The 15,784-nt window shown below is 45.9% G+C and overlaps 1 protein-coding gene across 7 annotated transcripts in view; it reads left to right on the top strand.

The window, feature by feature from the left end:
* Positions 1-15,784, top strand: part of COBL (cordon-bleu WH2 repeat protein) — a 257,530-nt gene that overhangs the window by 180,426 nt on the left and 61,320 nt on the right. For all 7 annotated transcript variants that reach the window (XM_029234103.1, XM_029234100.1, XM_029234102.1 and 4 more), the window contains one exon: positions 13,446-13,584. In XM_029234103.1, coding sequence (XP_029089936.1) covers positions 13,446-13,584 — 139 coding nt within the window. The remainder of the gene's footprint in view (positions 1-13,445; positions 13,585-15,784) is intronic.

The following is a 15,784-nucleotide window of genomic DNA, read 5'->3' as shown; positions in this document are numbered from 1 at the left end:
TCCACTTCTCGGTATGTTCCCAAAGGAAATGACATCAGTATCTTGAGGAGATGTTTGCCCTCGCATGTTAATTGCAGGCAGGACATGGGACTGGAGGCATTTGCAGACTTTTGAGCAGAGCGTGGCCGGCTTTCCATGTGGAAGGGTCTGGGGTGGGCGCAGGGAGGCCAGGGAGGGACTGCCACACTTGTTCAGGTGAGAGGTGAGCGTGGCTTCAAGCGAGTGGTGACAGGGACACGGAGAAAGACCCGCCTGTTGAAGGGGTGTGGGCTCCTCCAGAACGCCTGGGGCATCTGGCCCTGAACTGCTAGAAACAGGGAGTGACCATTACCCTGGGGGCAGGAGCGGGTTTGGGGAGAGAAGCAAGGGGTTGGCTGGGGACATGTGGAGATGCCCATGTCCAGGTGTTGTCAGCAAGCATTTAGGTGTGTGGCCCTGGAGCTCAGGGGAGGAATTCAGGCCGAGCTGTGAATCTGGGAGTCTCTGCACAAAGGTGGCATTAAAGGCATTGAATCTGGAAGGAATCACCTTGAAAATTCTCTGGGGTAAAAGGAAATGGCCCAAGGACTGCCCCTGGGGCTGGCTCAGGTCCCAGGAGCCCGCGGAGGAATGTGCAGGCAAAAGGCCCCCGTGAGTGAGCCCCCAGCCCCTCGCCTGTCCCCCTGCTGCCCCATCTCATCCTTGTCACACCCCCTGCCGCTGCACACCACCCCGGGCTGCCCGCCCAGCCCATCTGGCTCTTCCATGCTGCTCTGCTCTGGATGCCCCGTTCCCCCCAGGGCCAGCTCCCCCTGCATGATGGCGTTCTACACCCGTACCCTGCCCGAGCTCGGCAGGCTCTGACCCTCCCGGTCACTTCCTGCGACACATTGCTGAGCCCCTCGGCTTGCTTCCAACTCTCCAGCGGCCTTCCAGAATCTTCCACCCTAAAGCAGCCCCATGAAAGTTAGACCGTCTTAGGGTTGTATTTTCCCTTCTTCCCCGACGTTCTTCTTGGGAAGTCCCATTCGTGCTTCGCTTCGGTGCCGCTGCCATGCGAGTGTCTCGGTGGGATACCTCCAGCCTGCCCACCAGAAAGCTCCACAGGCGTGGCCAAAACCAAAAGCCTTGTCTTCCCCCTAAACTGGTTCTCCAGGGGTGTCCCGTGTGGCAAGGACTGTCCACGAGACGTCTGGTCATCACCCACGTCCCTTCCAATAAAACCAGCCCCGAGGTCCTGTCTGTCTCACTCACCTCTTATTCTCAGTGCCAAGTCAGTATCTGACACGTAATAGGCACTTAGAAAGTCACCCAATGAGTGTACCTGTCCTAAGGGAAAAACAGATTTCATCATACGGATGCTTTTGGTAACAGCATTGACTCAGTTGATGGATATTTGGTGAGCACCCAAAATATGCCAAGGACATTCCCAGTGCTAGTGAGACAGCAGCAAATCAAGCAGACAGTCCACCTTCAAGGCAGAGCGATATGCGGGAGGCCGTGGGCCAGCCCACTATGTGTCCCCCGCCTCCCCGCTTTTGTAAGCAGGTGGCACAGAGAAGCGTCAGACAGCAGTCAGCTCTGCGGCCTTCAGCAGGTGACTCAGCCCCTCCAAGCTCACTTCCCTTTTCTGGACAGTGAGAGGTGGTTTTGATAATTAAACAAGATAACGGGGCTGCATAGGAGAGCCTCGGCACGGCACCTTCCTCCCAGCACATAAGCTGGGAAGCATCATCGCTTTCTCTTTCATTAATCAAGGTGAGTCAGGTGGAGTCGGTCTTGAAAACATCATTCAACTTCTGGTCCTCTGCTTTCTCATGTGTAAAATAAGAGTTGGAATTCCAGCTCTAAGATTTTGTGTTCTTTGATGTTATTCAACTTGACTCCTGTTTCTTGAGCAAACAGATATATATCACTTTCTAGGAGCATTTCTAGCAGCTGGGGATATTTCTGGGCACACATTTAACGCTTACGTGACGCCTCGTGGTGCCCTGTGGGGTGGGCACTACTATTGTTCCATTTAAAAGCGGAAAGTGAGGCACAGAGACATTGGAATCCGAGCAAGCGTGTGCAGCTGGCTTAGATTTTGTGCTACTCGCAGCTCCCAGGGCGGCCACGCTGTTCTGCAGGGTGGTATTGTCAGCGCATGTAACCTCCGGAAACCTAACTAGGAAGGCAGAGCTTGACTACGTTCTCCGAGGACCCCGCCATTCCCTGTAAGAGCTGAAACCAAGACTTGGGTCCAGCCAGGTCTGGTTCTGGGAGTGACCTCCAGCTGTCCGGGGACCCACTGCATTGTCTGCCATTGACTCGGAGGGTGATGGTGAGGATAAGAAGGTGCAAGATCTTGGTAGAAGCTGCCCGCCAGTGAGGACAGCATCCTCTGTACTTTTCATGATATGACTCACTTAATCTTCCCAGTCACCAAAAGAGACAGTAACTATTTTCATCCCTGTTTTACCAGTGGAGAAATTGAGGCACAGAGAGGTTAAGCAACTTATCCAATATTACACAGCTCATGGTGGAAGCAAAACTCTAACCTGGCTTTCTGCCTCCAGGGTCCAAGCACGACCACCGTGCTACGCTCTCATCTTGCTGATATATTTTTCTAGGCTGTTCTTGTTCATAATCCTTGTGCCCATTCTCTTAAAAGTACAAGTGTATTTAAAGGAAAATTAGATGGAATAATCACCATGTAAAAGGCATAGTTGAAAATGTAGGTTTAAATTTTAATCCGGAGCAACCTCATTATACTATAAAGTTGGCATCCTGGTGTCCCTGGAGAATGAGAACATGATAAAGAAATAACTGACTTAGATGACTAAGGATTTATCCCTTAAAGTGTAAGTCTCTTTTCTGTAGAAGTTATTTAAGCAGTACAGAGGGAAATCTTTCTAGACTGCATCACCAATTTTTCTGAATTCTCAGATCTGACACTGACTCCTCCCAGGAAACTCTGGGTTTATTGTTTTGTGGAGGTAAAATCAGATGACTCGACGGACAGAGCTTAGGCAGGAGCCTGGCAGGGGCGGCAGGGCAGGAGCCTCCTGCAGCTGACCCCGGACGTGAGCTGGCAGCCCAGTTCTGCATGGTTCTGGTCTGGGTTCTGAAGAGGTGAGATTTCCAGCAGGCCAGATTCTTGCTGCATGAGATGCTTCGGGGATGAAAGGAAACATCAGTCACAACACCAGTTTTTCACACCTCATTCTGTGTGTGATATTATTGAATTTTTGTTTTACGATAATGTAGGTGGGTGCAGATTTATAAACTAGTTGTCATTTATGCTGTAAGCTCGTTTAATCACTTTGGGGGAAATGAAGAGCATGTAAAAAATTAAGCCCAGGTTGATTTAAAATAAAAGTGTGGGGCTTCCCTGGTGGCGCAGTGGTTGAGAAACCGCCTGCTGATGCAGGGGACACGGGTTCGTGCCCCGGTCCGGGAAGATCCCACATGCCGTGGAGCGGCTGGGCCCGTGAGCCATGGCCGCTGAGCCTGCGCGTCCCGAGCCTGTGCTCCGCAACGGGAGAGGCTGCAACAGTGAGAGGCCCGCGTACCGCAAAAAATAAAATAAAAATAAATAAAATAAAAGTGTGAAAAAGTAAGCCAGGAAACTCCTTTAAAATAATAGGGACTTTTAGATTTTGAAATCAAGAAGCCCTTTCTTAGTATGGCACAGAGTTAGAAACAAAAAGAAAAAGAAGGGGGCACCTGACAGATTGAATTAGATAAACTTTCACATTCCAAATAAAGTAAAAAAAAAGCAGAACATTAAAAGGCCATAAGGAACTAGGGAAAATATTCACAACATATTTGTATTTCACGTACATATTGATATTATTAAGAAAAGGCTAACACCACAGTTGCCAGAAAAAGCTTAATGGATAGAACTACAAATTCTTTCTCTCACACAGACAAAAGTAAACATTAAAAAATCATTTTAATCATTAAAAAATGCTAATCCTAGCATTTAAAGAATCTCAATTTAAAAAGTTATTAGGCATTAGAGAAATGCAAATCAAAACTACAATGAGGTATCACCTCACACCAGTCAGAATGGGCATCATCAAAAAATCTACAAACAATAAATGCTGGAGAGGGTGTGGAGAAAAAGGAACCCTCTTGCACTGTTGGTGGGAATGTAAATTGACACAGCCACTATGGAGAACAGTATGGAGGTTCCTTAAAAAACTAAAAATAGAGCTACCGTATGACCCAGCAATCCCACTACTGGGCATATACCCTGAGAAAACCATAATTCAAAAAGAGTCATGTAGCAAAATGTTCATTGCAGCTCTATTTACAATAGCCAGGACATGGAAGCAACCTAAGTGTCCATTGACAAATGAATGGGTAAAGAAGATGTAGCACAGATATACAATGGAATATTACTCAGCCATAAAAAGAACCAAAATTGAGTTATTTGTAGTGAGGTAGATGGACCTAGAGTCTGTCATATAGAGTGAAGTAAATAAGAAAAAGAAAAACAAATACCGTATGCTAACACATATATATGGAATCTAAAAAAAAAAAAAAAAAATGGTTCTGAAGAACCTAGGGGCAGGACAGGAATAAAGGTGCAGACCTACTAGAGAATGGACTTGAGGACACCAGGAGTGGGAAGGGTAAGCTGAGACAAAGTGAGAGAGTGGCATGGACATATATACACTACCAAATGTAAAATAGATAGCTAGTGGGAAGCAGCCGCATAGCACAGGGAGATCAGCTCGGTGCTTTGTGACCACCTAGAGGGGTGAGATAAGGAGGGTGGGAGGGAGACTTAAGAGGGAGAGGATATGGGGCTATATGTATACGTATAGCTGGTTCACTTTCTTATACAGCAGAAACTAAAACACCGTTGTAAAGCAATTATACTCCTATAAAGATGTTAAAAATAATATAAATAAATAATAAAAAGTTAATAGGACACTTTTCATTGACTCTGATAAAAAACTGGAAAGGTTGTCTCTGCTCTGTTGTTGAATGCAGGGAGGAGGGTGTTGATGAAGGTTTAAACTAATACAGCCTCTCTGAAGGTCTGTTGGGCAACATGTCTCATGTTTTTGATTTAAATTTTATTTTATTGTCGTAAGAACACTTAGCATGAGACCCATTCCCTTAAATATTTAAGTGTACGATACATTGCTGTTGACCCTGGGTGCAAGGTTGTACAGCAGACCCCTGGAGCTCACCCACCTTGCTTGACTGAAATGCCTATTGGTTAGTGGCTCCCCAACCTCCTCCCCCAGCCCCTGGCAGCCACCATTCTACTCTTTGTTTCGATAAATGCAAATCAAAACTACAATGAAGTATCACCCCACACCAGCCAGAATGGGCATCATCAAAAAATCTACAGGTTTGTAGATTTTTGTTTCGATAAATTCGCCTATCTTATTAGATCCCTATGTAAATGGAATCATACAGTGTTTGTCTTTCTGTGCCTGACTTATTTCACTTAGCAGCACGTCTTCAAGTTTCATCCGCCTTGTGGTATATTGAAGAATTTCCTTCTTTTTTCATGGCTGAATGGTCTTCCGTTGTGTGAATGTACCACACTTTCTTTACGTGTTCTTCTGTCGATGGACATTTAGGTTATTTCCACATGCTGGCTATTGTGAATAATGCTGCAGTGAACATGGGAGCACAGATATCACTTCGAGATCCTTATTTCAATTCGTTTAAAAATGCTTTGCTTGTGAGCCAGTGATTTTATGGAGCCGTATCAGAAGGGAACAAAGTGGAAACAGATAAATATGTAAGGATCCTCTTTGCAAGTGTATTTGAAAGAGCAATGAAATGGAAATAACAGAAATGCCAAACCTTGAGGACAGGTAAATATGGGTGGTTCATGCAGGGGTGGGCCCTTCCCGTCCTCAGGACTTTGGAGAGATCCGCACCCAACAATGGACAGCATCACAGGAGAAAAGAGCAGTTGTCATCAAGAGAGCATGTCCTCATTTTTGTAAATATTCATATATATAGATACACAGAAAACACACTGAGGGGACACACATCAAGCTGAACAGAGGTTACCTTTTGGGGCTAGAGGTGAGGTAGGAGTTTCACTTAGTACTTTATATGCCCCTTTATTATTTGAACTGTTTTTAGTGCGCATATGTGACTTTCATTGTCAGAGTAAAAACAATAGAGTATTTTCATTTTGCACAACACAGAAATGAGAATACAGGGCCAGGGCTGTGTTGTGCTTACAGGCTCTCATATTTGTCAATTCCTTCCATAACATGCTCCATTTATATAAAATGCCTGCTTCATTCTCTCTTGTGTTCAACAAACATTTGATTCCTAAAGCGCAAAAGCCCTAGGCTAGGAATTGTGGAAGTTCAGAGACTAATAAGTCATGCCCTTTACTGTGCACAGCTCAGAGGCTAACAGGGGAGCTGGGCATGGCAGCAGTGAGCTAAAACCAAGGGAGGGGCAGCTAAGGATGGTCCTCTGAGTAATGCTCCCCTCCTGCATCCGGGCAGGAAGAGGGGCTGACTAACTGCCACCCAGGGCACTTCTGGGGTCTTCTCTGAGAAGTAGCATTAAAGAGCGAGGGAGATTTCAGCAGGGGCAGAAGATTGATAGAAGCATTGGGAAAGGAAGGGCATTCCAGGCTGAAAGAACACCTTGAGAAAAGGCAAGGAAGCAGGAACCCAGTAAAGCACAGTCAAGCCTACATGAGCCATCCGTTCAATGGGGCTGAAAGAAATGCCCCTGGTTTTCCTTCTTTCACTTCTGTGTGCCTGGTGCCTAGCATGGAGCTTGGTACCAAGTACCCATGTGCTTGGAAGGATGGATGGATGGATGGATGGATGGTTGGATGGACAAATGGATGGATGGAGGAATGCATGGAGGAAAGAATGAACTAAAGAACAGATGAACACATAAGTCGATGCAAAGTGCTGAAAACCATACTTATTTTATTTCATAACATAGACAGACCCTCAGATCTAGTGATGTGTCTCCTGTAGCTAAACGCTTGAAACCTAGAGGAATATGTCCACTTCCTCCAAGAATAATGTGAAAATGTTTATGCATGTAGATGAGAACTATAAAGGAGCGTGGAAAATAAACACACACACATATACACAGACACCCCCCCCCACACACACACACACACTGTCATTCAGTCACTTTTGATTATGTTCCTACCAAGTGCTTCGCCCTGAGCAAGGTGCAGAAGCCAAGGTGGGGACAGTGGCCCTGGGTTTCATGGTAAGAGTCCTACTCAATCTCTTTACATCAGCACTTCCCTTCCCTCTTAAACAATTTTCTGAGTCTAGTCACATTACACGTGACCGACACAACGAGATTCAGAGACCAAAGCAGCCACAGTGGAACGGATGCTTTCTAAAAAAACCAAGATATCCAGGGCTCTGATTCTGCCATTGGGGAACGCTTCCTGGCTACTGGTCACCAGAGGGGATGGAGGGTAAAAGTAGCCCTGCCTAACCAAAAGTGGCCACGGCATGTCCTGGTTCTAAGAAGGAAAACAGTGGTAGGTACAAGTTCTAGAAAGTCAGCAGGACTAGGTTTCAAGTGCTCCTCAAAGGATGTGCTAAAGATAGGCGTTGGGCCTTAAAGTAAAGCACAGGTTGGCTTCTGATGTATCCAGCAGGTGGATACTTTACCACGTGGAACAGTGAGGATTCCTTGGGCTTTAGTTGCTTATGGAATCCTAGGAATGGACATTTCTACTCAAAACTGAAGGAGTTATTTCTTCCACACCTGAGGAGAATGATTTAAACCAGTGTCGAATCTCCACTCTGCCCACTTGTTAGCTGTCTGACCTTGGGCAAGTAATCTTCTACAAGCTTTAATTTCTTCCTTTGTAAAACAGAGGTAGTGAAATTACCTCTCTGAGGTAGTCGAACGAGATACTGTTGGCACCCTTAGTAAATGTTTAATAAATCTCCGTTGCTGCCCATGTTAACAATATTTTCTAGAAGTCTGTAAATACATCTACCAGAACACTTTTGTTTAAACACCTTAAACTAACAAAAGCTGCAGAAAAAAACTTTTGCCCATTAGATCGTGTCTTGATTGGAGTCTCAGACTTTGCCAAAACACTTAGCAAAGACATTACCTTAATTGATCAGAAATAGCCTTAATTGATCAGAAATAGCCGTGTGCCGGGAAAACACAGTGTCTCCAGCCATTGTTTGTCGAGTGGCTGTGATTATCTCTGGGAAAGTGACAGCCAGGGGCAAAGCTGGGCCGTCTTGGCAAAGGCTTGAGGGTCTTGATGTTTCTCCAAATCTTGTAACAAGGAGTGAGCCAGAACTTTCTTTCAACGGGTAAAACTGCTTTTCGAAGCTGGTGAGCCAGAATTGCTTCCATGATCCATTTGTTTCTTCAATTCTCTCCCACTTGACGTTGGCACTCAGCAGAATCCGGAGCACGTCATTATTATACAGACGTCAGTGCAAGCTTAGCGGGCGCTGATCAACCAGCATGAACTCACAGAGGAAACCGCGTCCCCAAGTCAGCCCCAAATTACAGCTCTTGGCAGTGTCTCCAGCCAAAAGAAGATCATGTAATGTTATAGAATTCTCTCTCCTTCATTCGATGGTGGACATCAGTGTGAGGTCAGGAACTTTATCTGTCTTTGAATCCACTGTCATTCCTGTCACAGCATAAGGAATCAACAGTGGCTTGTTGGTTAATGGAAAGAGCAAGTGAACAAATGATGAAGTCTCTCACCATCTTTTAAGACGAGATTGAGAAACGTGTACAAGAAAATAATACAGGCAGGCAGATCCATAGCATTTGAGCATCATGATGAATGAATGGATGGATGTTACCCCTGAACGAAGAAACCCAGGTACCAGAGCCAAGGCTCTCTGCCTTTCAACATCATTATCCATAGCCGGACAAAAGGGGGAGACGGGATTATGACAGGTGGAGATAAGAGCAGGCGGCCCACCCCTGACCAGGGTCCCCCCCGAGCAGGGTATCCCAAGAGCACATCCACACACCCCCTGGGCACCCAGGCCCCAGTGAGAACGAAGGACCAGAGTAGTGCGCAGATACTGACAGAAAAGTGGAAAGCTTTGACAACCATTTATTTCAAAAAATCCTGGTGACTTTAATCCCGAGCTCAGTGCGAGGTAACCACGTGACAAAGATTCTTAACACTGGGAAACAGTTTTTGAATCTGATTTTCCTCCAGCCTTACATGTTCCTTACCTCAGAGGTTGCAGTCAAGAAATGTATTGGAAACTGAAGAAAGGAAAAGAAGAGAAAGAAAAAGACATATGGGAAAGATAGAGGAGGTCTACAAAGTTTAATCTGTCATAGCCAAAACCACAGTCTTAATATCCCACCAAAGAAAGAGGGGGTGAATTGAATGAACTGTGGCTGGAGGAATCCATGCAGTACTGGGCAGCCTTTAAAAGATATGGGTAAACGTGGCTGATGGAATGAGCTAGTCTAGCTCTCTCCTCTCAAAACCCCATTAAAATGAATAAAAAGCATTAGTCCACGACGGCAAAGAGAAGAGGAGAAGGAACAAGGACGGTTGTCAGTAGACACTTGGAACTAGAATGAGTTGATGGTGCTAAATTCCTGGCAGAGCAGAAGAAGTTGAGAGGGGCAGGCCGGGTGGAGAGGCCATCAGAAGAGGCCCGGCCTCCACGAGGCTCAGGACAGTGGGTGCGAGTCCTCTGCACAGCAGTGGGCAGGAGAGCTGCTGACCAAGGACGAGCTGTCTGGCTGTGAAGCAGCAAGGCCTCCAGGCCCCACCCTGCCATGGGCAGCCGCAGGTCTGCCCATGAACTCCAGACAAGAAAGAAGGAGAGAGACTGACTCTAGGACGTCAGGGAGCCCAGAAGCCCAGCGCTACATGAGAGCCCAGGCCTTCCCACTGGACCCTACTCTGCAAGGCCAGCTGCCACCTGCAGGCAGGAGGTTGGAAGACAGGATCCTACCAATATGGATATTTGGGGATCCCCCAGTGAGCTCACCAGATCTCTTCCCAGGTGCCCACACGGAATCCCATGAGTGTCCACAGACCCTGTCCACAGAAACACACTTAATTAGGATCAGTTGGCCAAGCATCACCAGAAACTGAGGCAAGGTCAGGATGTGACAGGCAAGAGGCCAAGACAAAGAGAGAAAAAAGGAACTTGGAGAAAAAGTGTGTATAACAAAAGAAAATGAAAATAAAGACACTTTCTATTGAATTATAGTTGATTTACAATGTTGTGTTAGTTTCAGGTGTACGGCAAAGTGATTCAGTTATATATATTTTTTCCAGATTCTTTTCCCATATAAGTTATTACAAAAATATTGAGTATAGTTCCCTCGTTGTTTATCTATTTTACATATAGTAGTGTGTGTGTACGTTACTCCCAAATTCCTACTTTATCCCTCCCCACCACCTTTCCCCTTTGGTAACTGTAAGTTTCTTTTCTATGTCTGTGAGTCTATTTCTGTTTCGTAAATAAGTTCATTTGTATCATTTTCTTAGATTCCACATATAAGCAATATCATATGGTATTTGTCTTTCTCTAACTTACTTCACTTAGTATGACAATCTCTAGGTCCATCCATGTTGCTGCAAATGGCATTATTTCATTCTTTTTTACGGCTGAGTAGAAAGACATATTTTTAAAGGTATAAATTAACAGCCTCAGAGAGGAAAGAGAAGAGAATGTATCCAGGAAACATACATGAAGCTATTTCAAAAAATATATAAGAAGAAAGAGCACTTGGAAATTAAAAATATAGTAACCGAAAATTTAAAAGCCAGAAGAGTTGGATAATGAAATAAAGAGCATTTCTAAGAAAGGAGGGAAAAATGTTAATTAGTCAAGAATATTCAAATATGACACAAATGAACCCATCTATGAAACAGAAACAGATGCAACGACATAGAGAACAGACTTGTGGTTGCCAAGGGGATGGGCAGGGAGAGGGATGGCCTGGGAGTTTGGGATTAGCAGATGCAAACTAGTATATATAGGATGGATAAACAACAAGGTCCTACTGTATAGCACGGGGAAATATATTCAGTATCCTCTGATAAACCATAATGGAAAAAGAACATAAAAAAGAATGTATATATAACTGAATCACTTTGCTGTCCAGCAGCAATTAACACAACATTGTAAATCAACTGTATTTCAATTAAAACAAAGACTATTGAAGAAAAATTGATTTAGAACTTTCAGTGTTCAACTAATTGGAATCCAGAAAGAAAGGAGAAAAGAGAAGGAACAAAAAAATCTTTGAGGAAGAGTACTAGAACATTCTGCAGAATCGCAGGAGGTACAGATGTCCGGGGTCCGTGGATGACCCAGCAGAGGGTGAAAGCAGCTTCACCCAGGGCATGCCAGGATGGTCCTGGGCTCAAGGAGTGAGAAGATGCTCAAGCCTGTGGAAGGAAGGAAGACAGCCAGCCAGCCTGGGGTTGGGATGGGGGCGGGTGTCCCCACTGCAAGGGTTGCAGTCTGGAAGACAGTGGAGTGAGAGCTGAGCATCCTGAGAGAGCTTTCCGGTGTAGACCTCACAGGTACCATTCTGACTGCTCAGTGTACGAGAACACAAACATTTTTAGGTTTTCAAGATCTCAGAATTTTACCCCATACCCATCTTGTCTCAGAAAGCTGGTAGAAAGTGCCCCCCTAAAATGAAGAAGTGAATTTTGAAAAGGCATAGGATCCAGGAAGCAAAGGATAAAAAATCTGGGCAAAGGAATTTTCCAGGAAACTCAGTGAGAAGAAAAAGTAAGAAGATAAATCAGTTATCAAGTTCACAGCAAACGAACGTTCACCTAGAAAGAAAATGTAGCCAACATACACATATGTCTCGGCCGCAGAAAGTTGCTCTTGAAGAAAATTTCTGTTTTCATAATTATAATATCTATTATAACTATATGGATAACTAAATAGTGAATGTTAATTTGAATATTGTGCTCTAACTTTTTTTCAGAGACTGGGGAGGAAAAGTATGTGTGGGGTCGTGTGTCTGTGTGTGTGCCTGTGTCTCAAAGAACTTCTGGAGTAGGAAGCCAAAATCTAACATGGGAAAAGTCAAGAAACAGCAGAATAAGCTCTTTATGTAGAAAAATGGAGTAAATGCTAGACGAAAAGTAGTTTGAAGTGGCTGCTGTTGGAGTGGGCTAGGAGCTGTGGGTTTGACTCTAAGCCTTGTGGAACTGTTTGCCTTTTCATGTCCATGTTTTTCATAAAACATGGAATTTTAAAGGTATAGGAGGTGGTTACAATGTATTGTGGTAGAAGGATAGAAAAAATATGACTTTTAAAAGGAAACAGAAAGACCAGAAAAAATGTATGCCAATTGTTAGTAGTTAACCGAGTGTCAATTAAGGGATTTTTTTTCTTCCTTTTATAATTAAAAAAAAATTGCAATAGATATGTATTACTGATGAAGTTGTAAAAGACCTTTTACACACACACACACACACACACACACACACACACACACACACACACAGCACCAGGTCCGGCCCTGATAAACCAAGGAGCTCCAAGAGAAGGACTCGAGGCCCAGCAGGTGGTGTTGGCAGCACCCCTCCCAGGACGAGCGCTTGAAGGACCAGGGCCTCCTTGGACTTGGAGGTCCGAGGCTGTTGTAAGCCCCCCAGGGCAGGAACCAAGCACAGGCATCTTGCCGGCCCTTGCACATCCTCTGCAGGTAGCGCAGTGCTCTTTACATGCAGTTTCATCGGTGAGGGTGGAGGCAGGAAAGCTTCGTCTGTCGTGCAGAGGAGAGGAGCAGTTTGCGCTCTTTCGGGAACAGAGACCTGGAATCAGTGAATCCAGCCTTGCAGACAAAACGGACTTCCCCTTCAACAATGAGACCTGCTCGATCCTAACAAGCCGCCGTTAGAAGCTGTGCATCTGTCATTGTTGAGTCTCCCAGAGGAGCTGGGTTTCCGTGCTGGGTGGGAGCGTGGTGTCCCATATGCCCGTGTCCCATGGGCTGGCAAATCCATTGCGGTTCTGGGTGCGGGGCGGTCGGCCTGTGGACAGTTGCTACCCTGGCTGAAGGGGCAGGAGAGCGAGAGAAAGGCTAAGGGTAAGGCCAGAGATGCCCTCTGTCCTTCCTCTGCAGGAGCCCTTGGTAAAGCTTCCAGAAGGAATAGTTCTTCTTTGCATTTAAGTGAGAGCTCAGGATCCCCTTTCTCATAGTTATGCTGAGGAGAGATTTCCAAGTCTTCTGATTTGCCTGGAGCCCCTAGGAAATACGGGGCAGAGCCCCCGCCCCCTGCCACCTAGGGGTCTTGGGGGGCATCTCTGAGCATCCCCGGACCCCCTCAGGGCCACTCCCAGGCAACCAGCAAGCCCTCACACCCATATGCCTCCACCACCTGCCCAGGAGCCCCAGAAAGGGGACCGGCAACCTGCCAGCCCTCCTCGGGGTATCCGTCACGCCAGCCAGCTCCCTCACGTGCACAGCCACCCTCACGCTGACTGTTTGTCCTCCCTTGTGCTTCGCAGGTGTCTCTGGGGTCACAGATGGACTTACAGAAGAAGAAGAGGCGTGCACCAGCTCCCCCTGCACCCCAGCCCCCGCCATCCAGCCCGCTGGTGCCCCCCCGCACGGAGGGCAGGGAGGAGGACAGGAAGGGCAGGACGGGTGAGTGATGGCGTCCGCGCGCCTCTGGGTGCTTGGCCTGCATCTCAGCGCTGCTTCTCACCCCTGCCCTGGCTTCCTCCATGATGGCATTAACTCGGAAAACATTTAGGCTAAAGAAAGAAAGTCTGGAAATGAACGGTTGTGAGTCAAGGACATCCTACAGGCATAGTTTCTGGGGGTGGTGCGGGCATTTAGAAGGTGGGAAAGGCGTGCTGGTCAAGGAGGCTCGGGAGAGTGCGAGTGATGGAGAGCTGGTGAGTGTGGCTGGGGGACGGCGCCTCCCTGACTGAAAGGGGTGAGTCCCAGGATGGCGCCTGTGGATGCTGGTGTGGAAGACATCTCGACCCCAGGGCGTTTATACAATAGGTCATGTGACAACAGTTCAGTCATTCTTTGAGCACCCTGTTTGAAATTGATCTCCACTTATAGAGCTTTCCTATATGGTATTCTTTGAGAAAAAGAGAAGCCAGAGTAAAGAGGGTGCAATCCTGGTGTCTGTGAGCAGAGACGTATTCGACCATGATACCTAGTCCCTCATGTTACAAGGGAGAGAAGAGATGGGGGTCTCTAGGTCCACCAGCCAGGGATGGCCAATTTTATTCTAAAATCATTCAGTGTTTGTTGTTTCATTTACGTAGGGACCGAGATAAGCCCCTGACACAAGTGCTTCAGTCATCACAGGAGTGCCATTCAGTCTCCCGGGCAGCCTCACTTTTGCCGTTGATCTCATGGCTGCAGCCCCCAAAGGGAAAAGACGCCCAAGGATAAGTGGTCGCTCTGTTGCTCCCTAAACCTTTCGTAAGAGCTCCTTGGCTGTTGGTCAGCATTTTCCCCCTGGCCAATACCTCGATTTTAATGTCTTAGCATTTCACAGACTGGGAATCGATTTTGCTAAGGAGACACAGCCAATATTTCACGTCAGTCCATCGTCTTTCCCAAAGGAGAAACTATCTGATTTGAAGGAAATGTGATCAGAAGCTCCTTCAAATAAACCTGGTTTTCTTTTTTTTTTCCATAATGAGACTCCCATTCCGCCTTCCAAGCTTTCTCCCCACTCTTTTCATAAATGGATGATGAACTCAGATTGAGAGTCCTTGTTGAAATTCTAAGAAGCATCCATGGTTAGGGTAGTGTAGATGTGGTGAATCCTGCCAACCTCCAGGCCAGACAGCCCATTTTAACCCCGGGAAGGACCTCCCGATTCAGCCTTGAAGGACCAAGGTCTGTGTGCAACGAGTTTGGAGAGCCTGGCCTGGGGGTGGGCAGCTGGTACTCACAGGGGTCTCAGAAAAAGGGAGATGGGCATTTTAAAGTGAAAATGGTAGAGACAGTTCCCTCTCTAAGGAACATGCACAAAGAGGAGGTATGCATGTTGTGGGTCTCTCTCTGGTCCATAGACTTCTGTTTTGTGGATTAAGGAGGAGGCCAGAAGCTCCCTTCCTCCCGTCAATAACTTTGAATATTTTTTGAGGTCAGCGGTCTTGGTGGCCATTTCAAAGCAGACTTCCATCCCCATCAGAAATCCCCATGAGTTAAAAGTACAGTAATGAATGGCACTACAGCAGAACTTTTAACCAAAGTCTTGGCTTTAGGTTAAAAGATAATAATTTTGAAAAAGTAGCCCAAACCACAACAAAATACGCTGAGCTTCTTTGTGTATTCAGAACAGCTGCAGATAGAAATTGAAAATGTTTTTGGAACTTGCACTAAAGTAGTATTGCAGCCGGCTGGATTTGGGTCTCGACCGAAATTTCTTGGTAAACCAAAGGAAGCCTTCCAGTAGAGAGGGTATTCTTCTACCTGCCTCGCCCTTGGGGTTGCCTTGTCATGTCAGGTGCTTACCTGGGCCAAGCAAACCACACTCATTCAGACGCCTTGGCTTATGTGCACTTTGAGGGAGGAAATGATGTGTATATATGAGGAAATTAATATTTTTCCAAGTCTAAAGAACTATAAGCAAGAGAAGGAATAATGGATATATTTCTTGATGAGGAAATGATGTCTTAATATTTTTATTAATAGTCTGACGAAGGGCATGAAGTGTAGACTCTATTAGTTACTAGAAGATTCTAAACTTTAGAGCTTGAAGACAGTATTTTTTAAAGAAATAATCATGAGCACAGTTTATGATACTAGTAACTCCTATCATTCGTTATATTGTCATTAACCTTCAAAAACTTTATTAGCAGAAGATAACCAT

The sequence above is a fragment of the Monodon monoceros genome, unplaced genomic scaffold (assembly GCF_005190385.1).
Source record: "Monodon monoceros isolate NGI ecotype Baffin Bay Population unplaced genomic scaffold, NGI_Narwhal_1 Super_Scaffold_2, whole genome shotgun sequence".
NCBI classification, from domain to species: Eukaryota; Metazoa; Chordata; class Mammalia; order Artiodactyla; family Monodontidae; genus Monodon; species Monodon monoceros.
The sequence above is the reverse complement of the archived record's forward strand: the minus strand, read 5'-3'. Positions and strand labels throughout refer to the sequence as shown.